This window comes from Vanessa cardui, chromosome 10 (assembly GCF_905220365.1).
Source record: "Vanessa cardui chromosome 10, ilVanCard2.1, whole genome shotgun sequence".
Lineage (NCBI taxonomy): Eukaryota > Metazoa > Arthropoda > Insecta > Lepidoptera > Nymphalidae > Vanessa > Vanessa cardui.
The window spans coordinates 13,632,006-13,653,876 of record NC_061132.1 but is presented as its reverse complement, the minus strand read 5'-3'; the positions used below and the strand labels follow the sequence as shown (position 1 = coordinate 13,653,876).

The 21,871-nt window shown below is 33.6% G+C and overlaps 1 protein-coding gene across 1 annotated transcript in view; it reads right to left on the bottom strand.

Moving 5' to 3' along the window:
- Positions 1-21,871, bottom strand: part of LOC124533131 — a 54,869-nt gene continuing 32,998 nt past the window's right edge. The window contains exons 3-5 of the mRNA XM_047108294.1: positions 9,705-9,839; positions 613-824; positions 1-21 (exon numbers count right to left, since the gene is read on the bottom strand). Coding sequence (XP_046964250.1) covers positions 1-21; positions 613-824; positions 9,705-9,839 — 368 coding nt within the window. The remainder of the gene's footprint in view (positions 22-612; positions 825-9,704; positions 9,840-21,871) is intronic.

Here is a 21,871-nt window from a genome sequence, read left to right as displayed (position 1 = left end):
CTAGTAGCAAGAAGCAAAAACCTGAGAATATTATTATAAAGGCAAAATGTATTCTGAAATATGTACACGTTGCATCTTCAAATTAGCCCAATTATTCCGAAATGTCAATCTTTTAAGCAAATTTAGACCATTTAGTATTGTTATGTATGTACGTACAGGCTATTACATTGGTACCTTGATCTAAATATCTGAAACAAATCATAGTATTGGCTAACCGATATTCACGAGTTCATACGAGTTTATTAATAGCGTGTCATGTAAATATTACAAGATGAAAGAGATTCCATTTCTAAATAAAAAAATACCTATTTCTAAAATTAAAAATGAAAGAGACAACGATCTATTTACGCAGTAAACAATTTGAAAAGGTCAAATGTTGTTCGCTCGTTCTCGACCAGCGTTTTACAAAACGCAATACCGACCGAGCTAAAAGAGCTATTACTTGAACGTTTGAATAATCAAATTTCCAACGTAATCCCCTATCGACTTTCACTCAACATGGCAGGGTAGGCTAACAGCCGAGATTCTCCGGGGCACTTTCCAAAACACGATTCCCTATTCCATTAGACCCTCTCGAAGTTATCTCGCGCTATTTACATCGCCTGACCGTACCGTCTTATGTAATGTGCCCTTATGTGTGGGGTGGTATATAAGTGAGCAATCGTGGGCCGTGTGTCGTTGTTTATAAGGGTGGTTTCGGTTGAGCGGCGGGCGGGGCGGGTGTCGCGGTGTCGTTGCCATGGCGACGCGGCGCCCGGACGCCGGCTCCCGACGCCGGCGGTGTCGGCCGCCGCGCCCGCGCCCCGCCGCACAAGTGACACGCGCTGCGAAAAAGCACAACCACCCTGTGCCTACGCGGACTACGAATTCGCATTTTTGCGGATTATCTATTTTTAGCTAAATAACAACTTACATTCTAAACGAGTTTTATTTAAGTATTATTTAACTAAAAATGATATGCTATATTGTTAGACATATTATGTTATTGTCTGTTGATCTTTAATGTAGTTTGATTTTAAGTATGAATATAATTATATCTTACATTTCCTACAAAGGTGAAATTTTCGAAACACTTTGTCTCGCTTACGTTTAAGCAATAATAAGAGTTTAATTACATGTTTTTTTCCGAAAATCTGATTTCTATCATAGTGATTTACAAATAGTAAATACGATATTGTTTTACGTATATATGTTAAAATTTTTGTTGATTTTTACAATATTTTTCATAATCTTATTTAGTCTTACATAAAAAATGTAACAACGACACCGTGGTCACCTCACAGCCACCCCTCAGGTCGGGTCGATGTGGCCGAGGGTGGGGGCTAGCACCTTTTGTTTAGGACCCCTCCCCTAGCTCATTTACTCGCGTACCACTCTCAATGTTGTTTGCAAAAGGTTTAGGTGCCTAAATGTAGAGGGAAATGTCACGATTTCACTTTTAGAGAAACCCTTGTAATGAAATATTGCCAGCGATACTCAGCACTTTATTTTAATAGTCACCACCCCAAGTATTGTCGGAATGAACGTGCTATTGAAAAAGCAATCCTTATACAAATACCCATCATATATATGGGTATATATTTATACTTAGCTGTGCACTATTAGAAAATATGTAGTAAGACTTAATTAATATTTATTATGATGGAAGGTTTTTACCGAATATGTGCTGTATGAATGACAGGATATTATTTTGGATAATTAAATGATTATCCGGGTTTATACTTTATATTATATGTTTGTTGTTAAACGATTTCAACGATTTTGTATTGGGTACTTATAGTCTTTTAGGTTAATGTGTATTGATAGTCCCTTTTAAACTCCTATTGGCTTAGATTTGCACTCATAACTAAAATTTCTTTATTCAATGTAGGAGTATTACACTTTCTTATTAACGGTCAATTGAAATAGTACCACCGGTTCAGAAAAGAAAAATACCCTGACCTGAGAAGAACCGGCGAAAGAAACTCAGCGGCTTTTTTTGTTTCATGTATTATATAAACAATTTAAATTAAATGAAATAGCCAGGAGGCGATCGTTTCATACCCAAGGTGTGCTATCAATCATAAACTCATCAATTACTGGTAGCACTAAGCAGATATACAAAATCTGAATCATTATATTAATATTAAAAGGACAATTTTGAGCAAGCACACGTATAATATTGCGGAGTTAAAAAGTTCCATCATTAATTTCTTACTTATAACTATGTCGATGTACTCGGCATGAAGATTTATTCCGACTTAGATAATAAATATTATAACAATGTTTGCGAGGCTGCGTATTACAAAGGTAAATGATATATTTCATCTTGCTTGTAAATCAATATGTCTATTGGTGACAGACAAGTAGGCAAGGCCTTATTTCATAATTTAAATATTTATAATGTAAATATATTTATTGTATATTATTAGATTCTACCAAAAATAACGTCAAGAAAGTTAGTTACATTCATATTTATAATAATTTTATAATTATACTAGTGTACGCCTCGGCTCCGCATGGGTGCAATACTGATACTAAATATTCTACAGATTTTCTTATTTAGAACACATTAGAAACATATGAGTCGAGATGGCCCAGTGGTTAGAACGCGTGCATCTAAACCGATGATTGCGGGTTCAAACCCAGGCAAGCACCGCTGATTCATGTGTTTAATTTGTCTTTATAATTCATCTCGTACTCAGCGGTAAAGGAAAACATCGTGAGGAAACCTGCATGTGACAAATTTCATAGAAATTCTGCCACATGTGTATTCCACCAACCCGCATTGGAACAGCGTGGTGGAAGATGTTCCAAACCGTCTCCTCAAAGGGAGAGGAGGCCTTTAGCCCAGCAGTGGGAATTTACAGGCAGTTGTTGTTGTTGTAGAAACATATGAAATTATCAGTTCTTCACTATATTGTCTATGTATAATGTTAAGAACCTACCTCTCGAATCACTATCAATATCTATTAAAAAAAACCGCATCAAAATCCGTTGCATAACTTTAAATATTTAAACACACATACGGACAGACAGCGATAAGCGACTTTGATGTATAAGTTATAAGTATTAGATGTACTAAAAAAAAGCGATTTTGATGTATTATTTGAAATTTCATTATTATTCCCAGTTATATTGGTAGTGATTAATATTACAAATGTAAAAGTGATTATTTATATGTTGGTTGTATTAAAACACCGTACCGCCTCAATCAATTGACATGAATTGCATACCCCGGGGTACAGGAAGCTACCTAACACTTACCCCCTTTCCCCTCCAACACGGGCGAAGCCTCGGGCGGCAACTAGTTTCTTTAATAAAACTGTTTGAGTGATGTTTTTTGTGATTTAAGTGGAACAATGTAATCATCCTATATAAACATTACGAATATTATTTACTTAACTTTGTACATAATATAAATAATAAAATAAATAAGTATGTATGAAAATATAGCAGGAGCGTTCGTTGTTTGATGAGATGTTACAGTAGTTGAAACACGTGAATCCTTACCGAAGATTGTGGATCAAACTTGGCTAACACTACAGAGTTTTTACCGAAGTTGGAACAGCATTTTTTAATATATTCCAATCCTTGTTATAATATTTGGTTTTAGTTTATACAGTAAAACTTTGAATTACTATTATCTTACTTTGAGCTATTTATTCGTATTTAACAACATCCACGGTCTCACAGTTGCCCGTGACGTTTTCATTTTGTTTTAATACCATTTGACGTTTTATATTTCATCTTATTACTGAACATCTACAACTTTTTTTTATTTTAAATAGTAAAATACTTATATATTTATCTTCTTTGTATCATCGTATACATGACTGACGATTCTAGAAAATAAATTCATAAGTCAAACACCAAAACCGTGGATGGAAATAGTTGATACATATACATACGAGTATACGAATATATTGTAATATTATATATTGTAATATTATGTTTTAATGTTAGATTTAGGTAAAATGTTCCACCTGATGGAAGATTACCACCGCCCAGACACTGATTACATTATTGTCTATACAATGACGCTGTAAGAAATATTAACCATTTCTTACATCGCCAATGCACCACCAACGTTGGGAACCAACTGTGTGATGAGCCTTGTGTCTGCAGATACATTGTCTCACTCAATCTTCAAACCGGAATATAACAATATTGAGTACGGCTGTTTGGCGGTAGAATATATGATGAATTGGTGTTATACAGACTGGCTTACGCAAACTCCAGCAAGTAATATAACATAATTTTGTATCGTTATTTATTATACTGTTGTTTTAATTATTGTCGTATATAAAAAAAAAAAAATCTTGTTCAATACACCTTCTCGATGTTGTAGCGGCAAAGAATTCGAAATTCCATTTGAAAGGAATAATAGATATTCAGCATATTAGAAATTCTAAAAGCAAGCAATGTAAAGTTGGTGCACACTCTCGTATACGTCGTGGTCTCTCATCTGATTACTGGGCCTGACCTTCCCATCAGCTTTTGAGATACAGAGAATAGAACGTGATCCTGTGATTGCGTACACACTTTAAAATACTTATGCGTGTAAACTAAGCTGACCTGGCTGGTTTCAGGTACAAGAGTCCACTCGATACAGAAAATACAAACCTACATTACCATACTCCTTGCGATTCAAATCAAAACAAATCAAAATAAACTTTATACAACTAGGCTTTTACAAACACTTTTGAATCGTCATTTTACAATTAAGTGAAGCCACCACCGGTTCGCACAGTAGATTCTACTGAGAAGAACCGACAAGAAACTCAGTAGTTACTCTTTTTCAACATTTAAAAAATACAAAGTTAAGTTAGTCAAATACAATTATTTAAATTAATTTTTTTACCAATGCATTTTTTATAAGCGATTTGAATTTACAAAATGGCAAAGTAAAAAATTTCTGCAGAATTTTATTATAGAAACGGATACCTTGCCCCAAGGAGGATTTATTGACTTTGCGGAGTCGGAAACTTGTATTTGCTCAATTATAGTCATAGACAGTTCTTTATTAATACATTTGTAATTTAAATACAACAACATATACTTTAATTTTACTTTCAAACTTCCGATAACAACTGCGCCGATATTCGAAACGTTATTTTTGCGCGAATTCATTATTAAACCATAATGTGTTCAAAATGTCGAATATAAGGTTTTACGATTGTGGTTGGCATAATGACACGTTATTTGTAAATCTAATATAATAGCTATATAATCTTATAATAAGAACAGCTTTTTATAATCTATACGTATAATAAAATTGGAGTGCCTGTTTGTAATATTAAAATAGCCCTTTTTTACTCAATGCAATGTATGGTATGTATACACGGTACATGTACCAAAATGATATTTTTTACATTTTTGTCTGTTTGTTTGTTCCGGCTAATCTCTGGAACGGCTGGATTGATTTTGACGGGACTTTCAGTGGGAGATAACTGATATAATATGGAGTAATTTAGGTTTCAATACTATTTTTCTTTGTTAAATTCAAACGCGTGCAAAGTCGAGGGCACAGCTAGTTACACTTTTATTCAATCCGTGTTCTAAGAAATAAAATTTCTGTATAGAATTGTTGTCAGCAATTTTAAATTAAAATGTTAGCTCAACCGTTTCAGTGCTTGTTGGTTTTGTGATTTATTATAAATTAAACAAACCAACATTCAATCACTGGTCTTCAATTATAATTTGCGTTAAACAAACTCATTTGACTTCCAGATTCCGTATTTTTATATTCTACAAGACTTGATTTTAATATATTTGATATTAAATGGCTATATTATTTAAAGCGGTGCTGCCAGACGTGGTTATATGAATAGACTATTTGACTGGTTTTTAAAATCAATTTTATATAATTTAGTACAAGTTAAGGAACCCAGTACAAGTTGTGTTTTTTATTTCTAGTATATATTTGCCACAAAATATCATATTAAAAATTCCATATTTTGTGGCATGATATGGCGCTGCAATGGGGTCGGTTACGTCACTTTCCTGTATTTTAATCTGTGGTACATATAGTAGAAAAGAAAAGTTTACAAGAAAGTGACTTCATCATAAAGCCCGACCAATCAGGAGCGTTTTGTGTCACGTGAGAAACGTTTAAAAAAATGCATTCTTATTTATGGATTTTTGAATAAAATAAGTATTATTTTCAACTTTCCTTAGTAAATAACAATATTTAAACTCATGATATACACTGATTACAATAATTCACAATTTATTTTTCACATTGTCAAATAGCCTATTATATCCGGAACAATAAATATGTAAACAAATAGTAACTAGTTTAAATTCAAACTTATGAATTGTGACATACTTATGTATATTATAAAGACTATTTGGAATAAATGTAACTAATTTAAATGAGTTACTTTTTCTGTATGTTGTAATAAAAATAGAGCAAAGGTATCTATGCTGTATTTGTCAGCTATACGAACACATTATATATGTATAGAAAAGTGTGTCCTTCTCGAATCGATCGTGTGGTTGACGCAGCGGGTGTACGGCCCCGCCCACATTTCACACGAGAGGTGATGATTGGCCGAGCTCGACACGCACACAGGCACATCGCTCAAGACGGTAATTATTTTTTCAGATATTTTCCTCACTTTCTTTTACTTATTATCCGATACTTGTCGCTTCTAGTGGGAAAATCTACGTCATATACACAATATATGACACATATCGTATAAAATCAAAATATATTTTATTCGAGCTTTTACAAGCACTTTTGAATCGTCATTTAACAACTATATTAAGTGAAGCTACCACCGTTTCGGAATGTAAGTTCTACCGAGAAGAACCGACAAGAAACTCAGAAGTTAATCATTATTACATACAATTATATGTTTACGTAATATATCCTGCCTGGAAGTCAACAAGTATTAATTCCACGCTTATTTATCGTCTGTATTATCTTGTATCGAATAATATGCCCTTTACTAATGTTTTTTTTATGATCAAAATCGAAACAAATAAAGTTTTATTTTCAAGTAAGCTCGTAAAAGAACGTTTTAATTGTCATGTTACATGATTTTAATGTAAAGCTAACACCGGTTCGGAAATTAGATTACAGAGAACCGTTTAGACTCACTTTAATTACATATTTCTCTTTATCAGTATTTTGGTTAATTTATAGGTAGGCTTATCTTAAATAAATGTCCCAGCTTCCTAGCTAAATCCATTTCCCTTACTTAGAAATACATAAACAGAAATATATATTTTTATGGGATATAATTCTTAATTTTTACAAAACAAAAAATTAAATGATTTATTATTAAAGTTATTGATTTTGGGATATTTACCATGCTTTTTATTTTTGTTCGGTGGAGCTGCATATTTCAAAAATAAAAAAAAACATGGTAAATATTCCGAAATTAATAACTTTAATAATAAAAATAACCATTTAAATATAACTAGTTATAACGGATTTGAATCGTGTATATTAATTATTTTTGACGTCCCGACGTTTCGAGCACTTTACAGCGTTCGTGGTCACGGGTAGAATAACCATACTCATTTAAAATCTTATTAAATTATTTGTTTTAAAAATTGATATAAAAAAGACTACAACGATACCAAAACAGAAAAACTACTAAACATTGAAAATTACAATTATATTTTCGATACAAAGTTCATTTAGGTACTGACTGTACTGATATCGATTTTTTTAAACGTTTTCATCGTCACCGCTTAAGCGTTGGAAAAAAAAATTAAATATATATAAATGCAAATTTAAATATACACGAAAATACCTTCCAGTCTTTTTCTACCAATGTATTTTTTACAAACGATTTGAATTTACTAAACGGCAAAGTTAAAAATTTCTGCGGAATTTTATTATAGAAACGGATACCTTGCCCCAAGAAGGATTTATAATGACCTGCGTTGCTATTTAACTATGAAATCGTTTAAACGAAATGTCTTTACACTGTGTTGACTTAGAAGTTTGATTCATTTACAGCTCTGAGGGACTACATAAGTTCAAAACAGACAGACAGAGGGACAGACTGACAACGAAGTGATATTTTAAGTGTTCCAAATTCAAAAGGTACGGAATACCAAACATAACATAACTCACAATTTTTCAAGTCGGTCGAAAATAAGATATGAATAGGAAGATACCGTATACCACCAGCTCCCCCGTTAACACCGGCAAACAAAAAAAAAACACACACTCGAAATCTAATTCCGATTCCATACAATCGAATAGCAGATGCGCATACGCATTGAACAATGGACGCTTGTAAGCATTCGTAATACATCTAATTTTACGGCGCAGGCCTTTGTATTACGTTTGTTGCGTTTTGTTCGCGCCCTGATCGACAGATCCGATAATTTGAATATGGAAAGGCATCCAAGCGCGCAATGCTCCCGCGCAGGCGAACGTTTGAATGGATTACGCATGCGTATAACTCACAATGTATTTTTATTATCCCCTACTTATTTTATATTATAAGATTCGAAACGATATTTCAATTTAAGATTAGACTGCCGAGTGGACGTAAAGTGGATCCCGAGGATGAAACTCTAATTCTGGGAACACATCTTGTGTTGATTTAAAGATTTTGTAGTGTGTTTGATGGATGAAAAAAATAATACATTAATTGTTTTCTTCTGCATTTTTTTATGGTATAGGTTGGCGGATGAGCATATGGGCCACCTGATGGTAAGTGGTCACCATCGCCCATAGACAATGACGCTGTAAGAAATATTAACTATTCCTTATATCGTCAATGCGTCACCAACCTTGGGAACTAAGATGTTATGTCCCTTGTGCCTGTAGTTACACTAGCTCACTCACCCTTCAGACCGGAACACAACAATAATGAGTACTGTTATGTGGCGGTAGAATAACTGATGAGTGGGCGGTACCTACCCAGACGGGCTTGCATGAAGCCCTACCACCAAAGAAGCCCTACCACCAAGGTATTAATAATAATTATTATTGTCAGGAATCTCCTAGTTGAATTGATGTTATAAAATTATGAGTTGTTTGAGCGTGATTTCAGTTGTACATTTGCTTTAGATTGAGCACAGAACACAGTTATAGCCAGAGCAATAAAGTTTAACAGTATAAAGTTATGTCGCAGAGCAGATTTTAAACAATATTGTAGAGATAAAAGATTTGTTTCAGGTATATTTAACGTATTGTGATGTACTATTTCTGTAAAATACACAAACTCTATACCGTCTGAGTAGATATCGCCCACCTAGGTTAACAGTTAAAAGTATATATAGGATAACGAATCAAATGGATATAGGAAATCTATTTATTTACAATTCTTGTAATTTGTACCTTCGTTTGTACTTCAGTGAGTCAGTGTTACTACAGACACAAAGGACATAACATCTTAGTTCCCAAGGTTGGTGGCGCGTTGACTATGAAAGTAATGGTTAATGCTTCTTACAGCGCCATTATCTATGGGCGGTGGTGACCACTTACCATCAGGTGGCTCATATGCTCGTCCGCCAATCAATAGCATAAAAAAACCTATAACAATGTTGTCTTAAATTTTCGCGATTATTACACATTTAAATAAAACTAGTTATAACGGATTTGAATCGCGTATATTAATTATTTTTGACATCCCGACGTTTCGAGCACTTTACAGCGTTTGTGTAGACTGTTTACCGCGATTCAAATCCGTTATAACTAGTTTTATTTAACCTATAACAATATGAGATTTCAAACTATAATCGAGACTTACCGAAACTTTTCCTCGAAAAGAAATTCTCAGGGAAGGGCACGTCTTTCTTGAGCGGACTAGTGATGTAGTCGACGGCGCCCACCACTTCCGGATGCTTGTCAATTATATCCTTCGCCTGACTTTCGGAGATCTGATCTGGAACATGGAAATTAAAAAGTTCAAATTTCGAATCTCGAAATTTTTACGAGTTTCGAAAACTATGACTGGCTTTGATTTGATTTAATTGCATTGTAAACTGACAACATTTGTTCGCACGTTATATTTTTGTATTTTTTTTTATATACAGATACAGATACAGGCGCGTTCTCTACTCAGCCAGTAACTTTTTTCCGTTTTCTAACATAAATTCTTTGTTAAATCCTAATAATTTAGTAATACTCTTTAATTTTCTGCATATCTACTGTTGCGCTCTTTAAATTAAGACTTCTTTCTTCCCATAATCACTGGCAAAAAATCGGCATACGCCTGTAATATATGAGATTAATATCAAATTTTATTTAAGCATTATATTTTAAGCAAAGCATTACAAACGCTAATGCTTGTCTTAGTACCCACTGGACAACACTAGTTGGAAATAATAGTTTCCAAAAAAAAAAACAACAGTTCAAAATAAAGGAAAGGCATTCTTAATAGGTTTTCAATTTGCATTGGATTTATAAAGTTATCAGAACTAGAATAAATTACCGGAAAATTAATGTTTTGGTGTATTCGAAATTTAAAATATTGTTGTAGAAAAAGAAGTCCTATGTTTACAAACTTTTTAGTGCCTGTGTTAAAGTAGCTAGGTGATAAGCTGTTTGTTTTACAGTCATTCAGTCAGAGCAATCCATTCAGTATCTATCGATTTAAGATTACATTTCATAAAATCAAATAAGCTCAATAAACAATTAATAGAAAAAAAATCTAATTCAAAATTAGAAATAATCTATATCTATGTAACTATTAGAACCATTTTAATGAAACTAAGTTGGAGTGTACCTAACTTAAAAATGATCATCTCAAAACGACTTTTGGTTTTTTAAAAATTCGTGGACATGAAACATACTCATACGAAATTAAGCACACGTGCTTGGAAGCCTAAATGAATTAATATACTCAATTATATGTTACATACATACATACATGTCGAACTGATAACCTCCTTTTTTTAGAAGTTGGATTAAAATATAATTATAATAAATCAAGCTACACTAAGAAAACGAATAGTAAATTATCATGATTCCAGATAAAGTGAGTGTAAGCTAAAAAAATACTAACGATTATTTTATAAATAATCGCGTAACACAAGAATACATGGATAATCGTAGTCCGTACAGGTATTTAATCAAATTGTACATATTTTATGACGTTACGTCGTATGATGTTTTCTCAGTAGAATGTAAATTCTAAACCGGTATCAACTTGAAAAATCACGATTCCAAAATACTTATTACTTAGTTTGAATAAAATATATGTTTTTATGAAGTATTGATACCCTAGCTGATAGTTTAGTTTGTGTACCTTGATTAAGCTTGTAGTATGAAAAACAACGGCTTATTTGGTACTTCGCTTTGAAGTGTGTTTTAGACGAGGACGATTGTCTGCGCGAGCATAAAGCTTTCAATGAAAATATTGTGTCAACAGCTACGATCGTTCAACTGAGAAAAAATTCCAAATAAAACTAGACGACTAATTGCTTTCTGGACCAGAATATCGAACATTGAATTGAAACCAAAAATTTCATATTCCCTAACAGCCGACGGAAATCGTCAACCCCTCCCATTTCTCGACACAAAGAGCTGTAAAATCCGTGCAATTTGTACCCTCTGCTCTTAACGTACGTATATACTTATCGATTTATCGCAAACACAAGTTCGTGTTTTAAAAAGTCAAGTTAGCTAACGATTTACGGCTTTCGATTTTATTTTTAGAGTATTAAAGTCGATTTTCCGTTGGATGTCAGTCGGTATATAGGATTCTTCGGGTCGGCAGTTGTGTGTAAAAATGCCGTCTTGTAGGCACACCGCCCCTCTCCGGGCGACATTTTTACAAGTGGGCGAGGGAGAAGCCTCCCGGACGCTCTCGTCATTTCGTTGTCATCCAGAGGCTCCTTTTTGCGCGATCACGGCGCGAGCGTCGGCGTCGACAATACTGTTCAGTATTTTTATTCTTTTCGAGAAGAAAATGCGAAAAAAAAAACTCGTAGAAAATCATGAACAATGCCGCCCTTGGGCGAGATTACCGCCATCAGAAAATGAATGCTTTGTTAGATCCGTCCACCGGGATGTTTTCAGTTGTTACATTAGACTTGTCATTTCCATTAGAGGGCTGTGCGGGCGCGGGACGTCGCCGAACCAGCCCACGTCTTTATTTGCGTTCCAATTACGAAAGTGCTTCGCAACAATCACTTTTATAAAAATATCATAATGTTGCCACTTATGAAAATTATTAAAAAATATATAACACATTATATTTTCCAACGACTGAAGACAATTATTTTTACGTAGTTGATGCTTGACATGTCGTAACATCTGCATCCCTTTTAAAGAGAAATACGTGACCGTTTTCAAATACTGAGATATGCTATTACGAAATTCAGCTATTATTATTTATGTCTTATCATCATACTAACGATTCGCCCCGGCTATGCATGGGTGTAATGCTTATACTAAAAATACTACAGAATTTGTCTATTTACGACATCACATTAGAAACGTCTAAATTTATCAGTGGTTCTGTATTTTATTGTCCATGTATTATATACAAAAACATTCCTCTCGAATTACTCTATTTATTAAAAAAATCGCATCAAAATCCGTTAAGTAATATTAAAGATCTAAGCATACATAAGGATAGACAGCGGTAAGCGACTTTGTTTTATACTATGAAATGATACCAACATTAGTTTGCCAGTAATAAGTGTTAGAAATATTTATTTATGTTAATACATGTATATTATAATTATATATTAAATAAACTTATATTTTTTTAGTGTATCCATTTTCGTAAAAGTGTAATGTATTTTAGAACGTCATTGGTATGGCTGTATAAATTAATACAAGATGTTTTCCCGCGAAAACGGATTATTAAAAAAAAAAAAAAAAGAGAAAGTCGCGCATGTAACGGCATTTAAAAATTATTGTAAAAGATTCGATTTGTAAACTTCAGGGCAATAATATCAAAATAAAATCAACAATAAATAAATATTATACTTTCTACTGACGTATTTAATATAAGCATTGTTCTCTTGGTTTGTTGGTACATATAGGCTTGAGCTAGTAAAGCCGTATTAGTCAAATCATAAAAATACTACCAGTATATGTTAGATCACGTCAATCTTAGACGCTCGTTGCGGGTCTTTTTAGTTTCTGATTGAATACCACAAATCATTCATTCGATAAGAATTCCAGTCTTTGTATTAAGCCGCAATTAATTAAAAGATATCATACAAAAAAGTCGATCAATGTTTAGTTTTTCTAATAATTTCGAAGCAAAGGCAAAATGAAAAGAGGCGAATTCTAAAGGGTAAGACAATCCTCCATTCGAGCTGATATAAAAGAGGTCGTAATCGAAAAAGGACATCGGCCGACCTCAAAGTGGGCTATCGACGTGTGCGAATACTCGCGGTGTAACGCGACGCCTTTACAAATCGGCGGCGAGCAAAGCTTTGTGTCCCGCCGCGCATCACAACCAATCATGTCAATTTTGGATGAAAAGGCGTTCGTGTTGCTCGTCTTAGAAAACTGGTCGGATTAAAAAAAAACTTTAGCTGGTTTATACATAATACACATATTAAAACAATGTAACATTTAATACACTTTATATTCCTTACAGTCTTGAAGTCGCTCAATAGTGTGAACATAATTCAGCTTGTCTTGTTTAAAACAAAGTTGCAAGTTTTGATGTCAACTGGCCGTCAATATAAAAAAAAAAATTCAAAAATTGAACGTTTTTTAATATGAAAGGTAATGACAGATGTCATCAATACATTAAAAAATATGAGAGCTGTTTAAATTTGGAACTATTGTCATGAAAACTAAGGTTTAATATTCTTGACACTTCATTAAAGTTATGCTAATTATTCACAATCATACTAGATCTTATAAAAAATTAACGAAATATCTCTATAATATCTATTTTAGTTATAGTAAATAGAGACATTTGTCAGATAAAATCGATTTTGACAACTCGTGTGTGTGAAAATCGATTTCGAATACAATATTTCTAGGGCAAAATTCTATTATATAATCTCTATATTTGTTGAATTAATACAAAACTACTAAATGATATTCAACTAATCATTTATACAGAGAATCAGATTGTGATTCAGCCGGAATACGCAATCAGCATTATTACCACGATACAACGTCATAATACATAAAGTAGATATTTCTAATGCATTTGAATATGTTTATATGATCACCCAAAGTATGTAAAAAATATATATATTAAGAGTTAATATTAATAATTCTTATGGAAATAAATAAATTTTTATCGGATTAGACTGTATGATTTAACATCATTGACAAAAACGAAATGAACCCAAAAAACATCAAAATTACAACAACATGTAAACTTCCCACTGCTGGGCTAAGTCCTCTACCTTTGAGGAGAAGGTTTGGAACATTTTCCACCACGCTATTCCAATGCGGGTTTGTGCAATACACATGTGGCAGAATTTCTATGAAATTAGACACATGCAGGTTTATTCACGATGTTTTCCTTTGAGATGAATTATAAACACAAATTAAAATCATCAAAATTACGCCGAAATCAATTTCAAATGTCGTTCTCAGCCAATACGATGTCGCGGGTAGCTCGTAAATTAGTAAGTCAAAAATATAACCCAGAATATCATGTCGGGATTATTAAAAATTATAACATTGTAAACAGTGACAAACGACGCATAAAACAGTAGAAAGATTTACGTTTACAGACGAGCGTTTGTTCTTCGGGACACGCGAATTATATTTTTTATAGAACCTCTTTACGTGCGTTTCCATTGTATTAGAACAATCGTGAATAGTATCAAATATAGTATGGTAGGTATGATGTCTCGTTGGTTTCGGCTAGCTGGATACTTCTGCTCTATATAAATATTTAAATCTCAAAAACTAATTGGTTTTTTAATTTATAATTTGGGAATTATGTTTCTTTTTAATTTTGTATTGAGTTGGTAGGAAGTGCAGTATAATCTCTCTTACGCAGTGAATACTCTTGTAACAAAGGCCGCTGTGACTAAATAAGATCGTTATAACATTTATTCATTAAGTGTAGCTGGTCTGTTTATCTTACAGATTTAGCATTAAAATAAATTTCTCTTCACTTGGTGCGAACACCTCTGATTAAAATTTCTTACATCGTCTTTGCCTTTTGTTACCTTTGTCTTGTTTGTTACCTTGGTCACAAGGTGGCCCATTCGAAATTTTATAAGAAAAGTTAAAGATTTTTAAAACATCAGAAAAGCTACATTTAGTCAATTATTACGAACCATTTAGCATTGATTATGTAATGCTTGAATAAATACTATTATTTTTAACCGGTGTTACAGTAATGTGAATATAACAATATTAATACATATTTAATTTAGTTTATCATGGTATGGGCATGTTCTGCGGAGGAATGAGGAACATGCATGAACGTGGATGGATATAGAGGAAGGGGACGACCAATGAAACGATGGATGGATTGTGTGAAAGATGATATGGCTGGGAAGAATGTTACTTGTGACGTGATGTCAGATAGGGATGTATGGAAGAAGAAGACATGCTGCGCCTGCCCAAAGTAAGGGATAAGGGCAGGAGCATAAGGATGATGACTTTACTTAGTACTAAAAAAAATAATTGTAAATAGTACATGGCTTTAATAGATGCATAAATTACACTTGTCAAACTATATTATGATCTACGACTACCTAAGTATCTGAGTATTAAATCCCTGACCGTCAGTTTTATCTTCTCGCAGTTGACAATGGAAATAGGTTCTAATTTCCGTGCTTAATAAACGTTATCGGCAAACGTAGCGATCCGTTCGTATCGTGTCGACTACGATAACCCTTTATCAGATTGGGGAAGCGAGTGATGTCGCCGTCTGTGGTACTCCGCATTTCATTACCACATATATTTTTTAATAATTTATAAGCTGGTTATGGCTAAGGACATTTGATTTAATACCACATTTAGATTTAATGTAAGAACATCATATTTACAGATATAGTTGTGATTTTTACTGTAAGTAGGTTTTATGTGTTTAATTAAAATGCTGTATTGACTTCGGTGAGGTTACGACGAAATAAAAAAAAATATTTACGAAAATTGAACCAATTAGAAGAAGGGAATAAACGCCACATTTTGACATATTCACTTTTATACACTCTTACATTCTTTAGACGTGGGGCTAAATATTATACATTTAAGGCAGGTCTGTCGCTGAATAAATCAGGATTGATATTTTCTTAATAATCATTGATGTCCTGTAAGTTTATAACTTGAAAGCAAACAGTTATGAAGTTTTTTTTTTATTATCTCCGTTCCTATTTTTTTAATTTATTCCCTTCTTCCGATTGGTGGTTCAATTGTTTTATCGATAAAAAAATTATTACTTTTTACCCAAATGTGTTAATGGGAGTGTGATGTTTGTTGTTCCTACGTTATATTAAAATATATTTTATTATTTATTATTATTCTGATCTGTCGTACTTACCTACTCCAATTTGACTAAGGTACTTACTCCGTCATAATTTACCGCAATGACGTATGTTTGCGTATTATAAAGATTGTATTCGTTTTTATTATAATCTTCAACGTTTAGTTTTAAATTATTCTATTACGAAAAAATAAGGCCATGTCAAAAAAAAAAACAATGAAAAAAACGCCTCTTTCTGCATACATCAATGATTAGACAGCGTGCACTTAATATTAGTTGATTTCTAGGCTTCTATGTAAATATATGTAATTGTACCTTACTGTCATACTCTGTATGACATAGGCAGGATACATTACAGACATATATAATTGTATGCAACTAATATGACTGTATTTTGTGATGATGAAAAAGAGTAACCACTGAGTTTCTTGCCGGTTCTTCTCGGTAGAATCTACTTTCCAAACCGGTGGTAGCTAAATAAAGTTTATTTTGATTTTGTAATTAAGATGGTTGAAAGTAACTACCAAGTTTGCTGCCGGCTCTGATGGTAGACGCTACTTTCAGAACTGGTGGTAACTTTACATTTTATTTAACACTGTAACACGACGATTCAACCACTACCACCACCTACCTACCACCCACTTATCAGATATTCTAACGCTAAACAACAGTACTGTGTATTGTTGTGTTCCGGTTTGAAGGATGAGTGAGCCAGTGTAACAACAGGCACAAGGGACATAGCATCTTAGTTCCCAAGGTTGGTGGCGCATTGAAGGTGTAAGGAATAGTTAATATTTCTTACAGTGTCATTGTCTGTGGGTGATGGTGACCACTTCCCATCAGGTGGCCCATATGCTCGTCCACCAACCTATTCCATAAAAAAATCTCGCCTAACAATATAATGAAATTTTACCATATATTAGTACATTAGTTAGGATTTTGTATAATTTTATTTGGACAAAAACCACTTATCTTAAGCGTTTCCACGCAAAATCTGAATTAATAACACTTCATTGTTAATAGATCTAATTAATTTTATCAATAGTTTAGTAAATCAAATACGAATTAAGGTGTAGTATATGTATAGTATAATATCGATTTAAAAGAACTTCATTTCGTTGATAGAAACACGATCAATAGATATAACTTTTTTTTTAATTTGCATCAACAACAACTACGTCAAGGTTGACAGGCATCAGTCAAAAGTGAACAATACACACACACAATAAACAAACTTAATAAATACATTGTAACTCAGTAATTATATAAACATATATATTTTTAATTTTAAATATCGAATGTTTCTTGACTAATTTATCTCTTTCCAACAACAACAAACAACAATAGCCTGTAAATTTCCTACTGTTCGGCTAAGTCCTCCTCTCCCCTTCGAGGAGAAGGTTTGTAACATATTCCACCACGCTGTTCCAACGCGGGTTGGTGGAATGCACATGTGGCAGAATTTCTATGAAATTAGACACATACATGAAATCTCACGATGTTTTCCTTCACCGCCGAGCACGAGATGAATTATAAACACGAATTAAGCACATGAGTATTCAGCGGTGCTTGTCTGGGTTTGAACCCGCAATCATCAGTTAGGACGCACGCGTTCTAACCATTGGGCCATCTCGGCTCCATCTCTCTACAAGCGAAACTAATTATTAAATGGTTATTCTCCAAATTACGAACGCAGTGTTCAACATGCCAACGGGAATGTAAACCCGATTTCAAGACTCCGGGATGCTACTGAGATTGTTTCGAGGTAAAGCTCAGTAATTGCCCGATCCTGAGTTTTTATCCAGAGTCCGGCTCATTTATCAACAAAACAGACAAAGGATTTACTCCATAGCATAGTACTTAAATTTAAAGCATTTATTTCATTCCTCAACAGTGTACATAATTCAAACATGAGCTGAAAAGTTCCGTACTGACAATATTTAAATATAACATTACTTATTACTATATGATTCTACTAGCGGCTTTGAACGGGTGCAATACTGATACTAAATATACTACAGAACTTTATTATTTATAACATTAAATATAAACTTCTAAAATTATCAGTTTTTCCTTACTATATTGTCCATTATATACCAAAACCTTCCTTTTGAATAACTCAATTAAAAAAACCGCATCGAAATCCATTGCGTAATTTTAAAGATCTAAGCATACATAGGGAATACAGCAGTTAGTGACTGTTTTATACTATATAATGATTTAATAATAATTAAAATACTATTGTTATGAGTAGGATACTTAATAGGAAAGATACTTCGCATTTCGAAGCTAACATGATTGTTTAGATTTCGGGAAACGTATACGTTTTATAGGCATGTGTTAGTGTTTATATAATTGTATATGTAACCTCCTTTCGGCCTCCCTTTCTCTTAGAGGATATATAAAGATATCTCCTTACGCTTATTTCATATGACGCGTCCAAACCGAGTATTTTTATGTGTTTTTTGGTAATTGGTGTATAGGCATCCTACCGCGAAACATCAGTGTTATATTGTGTTGCGGTTTGAAAAAGTGAACCAGTGGAACTTCAGCTAAATGGGACATAACATCTTAGTTTCCAAGGTTGGTGACGCATTGGCGTTGTATGGAATAGTTGATATTTCTTACATTGTGAGAAACACAGTTACAGTAGTACACCATCTAGTTGCCCATTTGTCTGTCCTCGGCTCATTAAGTCATAAAAAAAAACTCAAAAAATATATAGAACCTTCTTTCTGTCTGATATTCTTGTAGCGATGATTACCTTTCCGAAGCGGAATATTTTCTAAATTATTTTCGACCACAGCAGACAATCTCAAAAGCTATCCAAATGTATAGTACACATTAGTCTCCAAATACTTTATTTTTAATTATATATATGTTGTGTATGATATATCGAAGACTTGACTTATATAATGTTCCGAGCCAAATCGTACATAATCAACATAAAAGAAACCATAGAAATAATAAAATAAGCAAGTAAATTAATAACCAATAATTATCAAAGAATTATAAAATGGCGTGTAATGGAGTACAGCACAAAGCCGTGTCTATCGAAAATATATCACAAAGGTAAGGAAATAGCCGGTTTCAGGATTACAAAGCGAATAATGTTAGGCGACCACAATGGCGTTCGAGCCGGGACCGGGTAAAAAAACGGATGTGTCAATAATTAACCGTGTGGAGCTGACGCCGGCGGCCATCGATTGCGTACCCGGTTTTTTTTAATAACGTACACGTATTGTCGTTACGACAAAAGGGGCGAACTCGTCGTGTTTTCATAGCGCATGTCGGGGCGAAAAATATTACACCCCCGGGCTACTATGTGAGAACGGACGGCTTGTGCTGAATGCCTATGGCCTCGTCGAAAATACTCGTCGATGTTACCGTCGAATTTACATTTTTACGCTCCGGGCGTTCTAAGACGAACGAGGATGACCCTTTTTTAATGTAATTTGAGTTATTAATTTTTTACAAAATTTCCGCGGGTAGTATTTAAATAGATTTTGGAATGTGTGCCCAACCTTCTCCTCGAAGGTAGAGGAGCCTAAGGCCAGCAGTGGGAAATTAACAGGCTGTTGTTGTTGTTGTATTTGTTTTTAATATCAAAACGATTGCCGAACATTTCGAATAACAATAATTTACCGAGATTAGTATAAGTACAACTTAATTTAATAGGAGGATTTTAAAAACGAAATAAATATTTAAACACCCCGTATATTATACATAACAGGCAATGAGTCTGCACAATCGCGACGCAATCGCTGCAAATCCGCACCAATGATCCCCCACGCACAATTTGAACCCCTGGAGGATCAGGAAATTCATCTCGCTAATCCACCGACCCGCTGTGAATAGTAAAAGTGATGGCTCTATTCATTCTGAGGGGGCCTCCCCTTTCAGGCGAGGCGGGGAGGGGGCGCGGGGAGGGAGATGGAAAGCGCTAAAATTTAATAAAGCCGGGCTCGTCGGGACTATGGACAGCCCTTGCGATTAATTACGCACAAGAAGCTAGTAATGATACCTACGCAGCTACGACGGCAGGGGCGGAGGGTAGTTTGTCGCGTATCTATTATTCAGCGAATAATCTCCGTAGTGTTTATGATGCTTTTTAATTTCACGTGAATAATTGACGCCGGCAATTAGCCCGGTGTGTGCTATTATTTAGTTTGAACGTTGAGATATTTTGAGGCAAACTTGTTCATTATTATCAAATTCGTATGATTTATTGGCTTCGAAAACTTCAAAATTACAATAAAAAAAGATTTATTATTTATTTATAATGTATATACTACATTAGCAGCCGACTTCGTTTTGGTGAAATAGAATTTTTATTTACTTTCTCAATCGCAATCGCAGTGTCAGCGAGGCTAATACTAAGGACCTCAAATACACAAAAAAATCATCGAAATCAGTTAAAGATAAATGAAATCCTGGTGTCTATATAATAACAGAAGATTAATACACATATGTACTTATAAAGATAATGGAATATATATTTATATGTTCAAAGGAATATCCCCTAGATACATTAGGTATATACTAAGCAAATGAGTAATTTACTCAGATAAATGGAAGGTTTAAGCGGATAGTTAAATAGTGCGTGCCTGAATTTGTTCATAATTATGACCGTTCTATAATGTTATACATATATACATGGTTTTGATATTATATGTATGTATTTTGAGATTACTTATTTTCTTATAATAGTTGTTCGTTTTCATATTGATGTCAAAAAATATCTTACCGATTTCAGAAGATATTTGAATAATAATATTTATATACGTAGTTACCCCCGGCTTCGTTGTATTTTAGGGGTTGATAGTTTAGCTTATATCCTTGATTTGGGTTGTAGTTTTTTATGAAATTACATCAAATTCGGTTTAGTAGCTTAGCCATAAAAGCGAAAAAGACAGAGTTACTTTCGCATTTAAAATATCAATAAACAGCTGTTCATTGTCATTTGGATTTCAAAACTGACAATACAGGAATATGATATTAATTTAAGAAGGTATGTGAATCCAATGCAATGTTATGTTAAACAACGAGTTCATTTTTAGTCGTACATAACTCGGATGTAACAATGAAAATTGATAATAATAGAAAGAAAAAAGGAATAAGTGCCTTTCGATGTTTTACTGTTACGAAATCAAAATGTACTTTATTCAAGAACCATAACAGGTATTTTTGAATCACTTTAGAAGATTACCTCACCGTGGGTAGTGTAACTAGAGGCACAAGGGACATAACATCTTAGCTCCAAAGGTTTACTCAATGCCTATTATGTATTTACACAGTACATATACCAAAATAACATTTTTAACAATTTTGTAGTCTGTCTGTCTGTCTGCTTGTTCCGGCTAATCTCTGGAACAGCTGGACCGATTTTGACGGGACTTTCACTGGTAGATAAATGATATAATAGGCAGTAACTTAGACTACAATAATATTCCTTATTTTTTAAATTCAAGCGCGTGCAAGTTCCCGGGCACAGCTAGTACATAACAAAAATGTAATCACATTATTTTAGAATTTTAACTCTA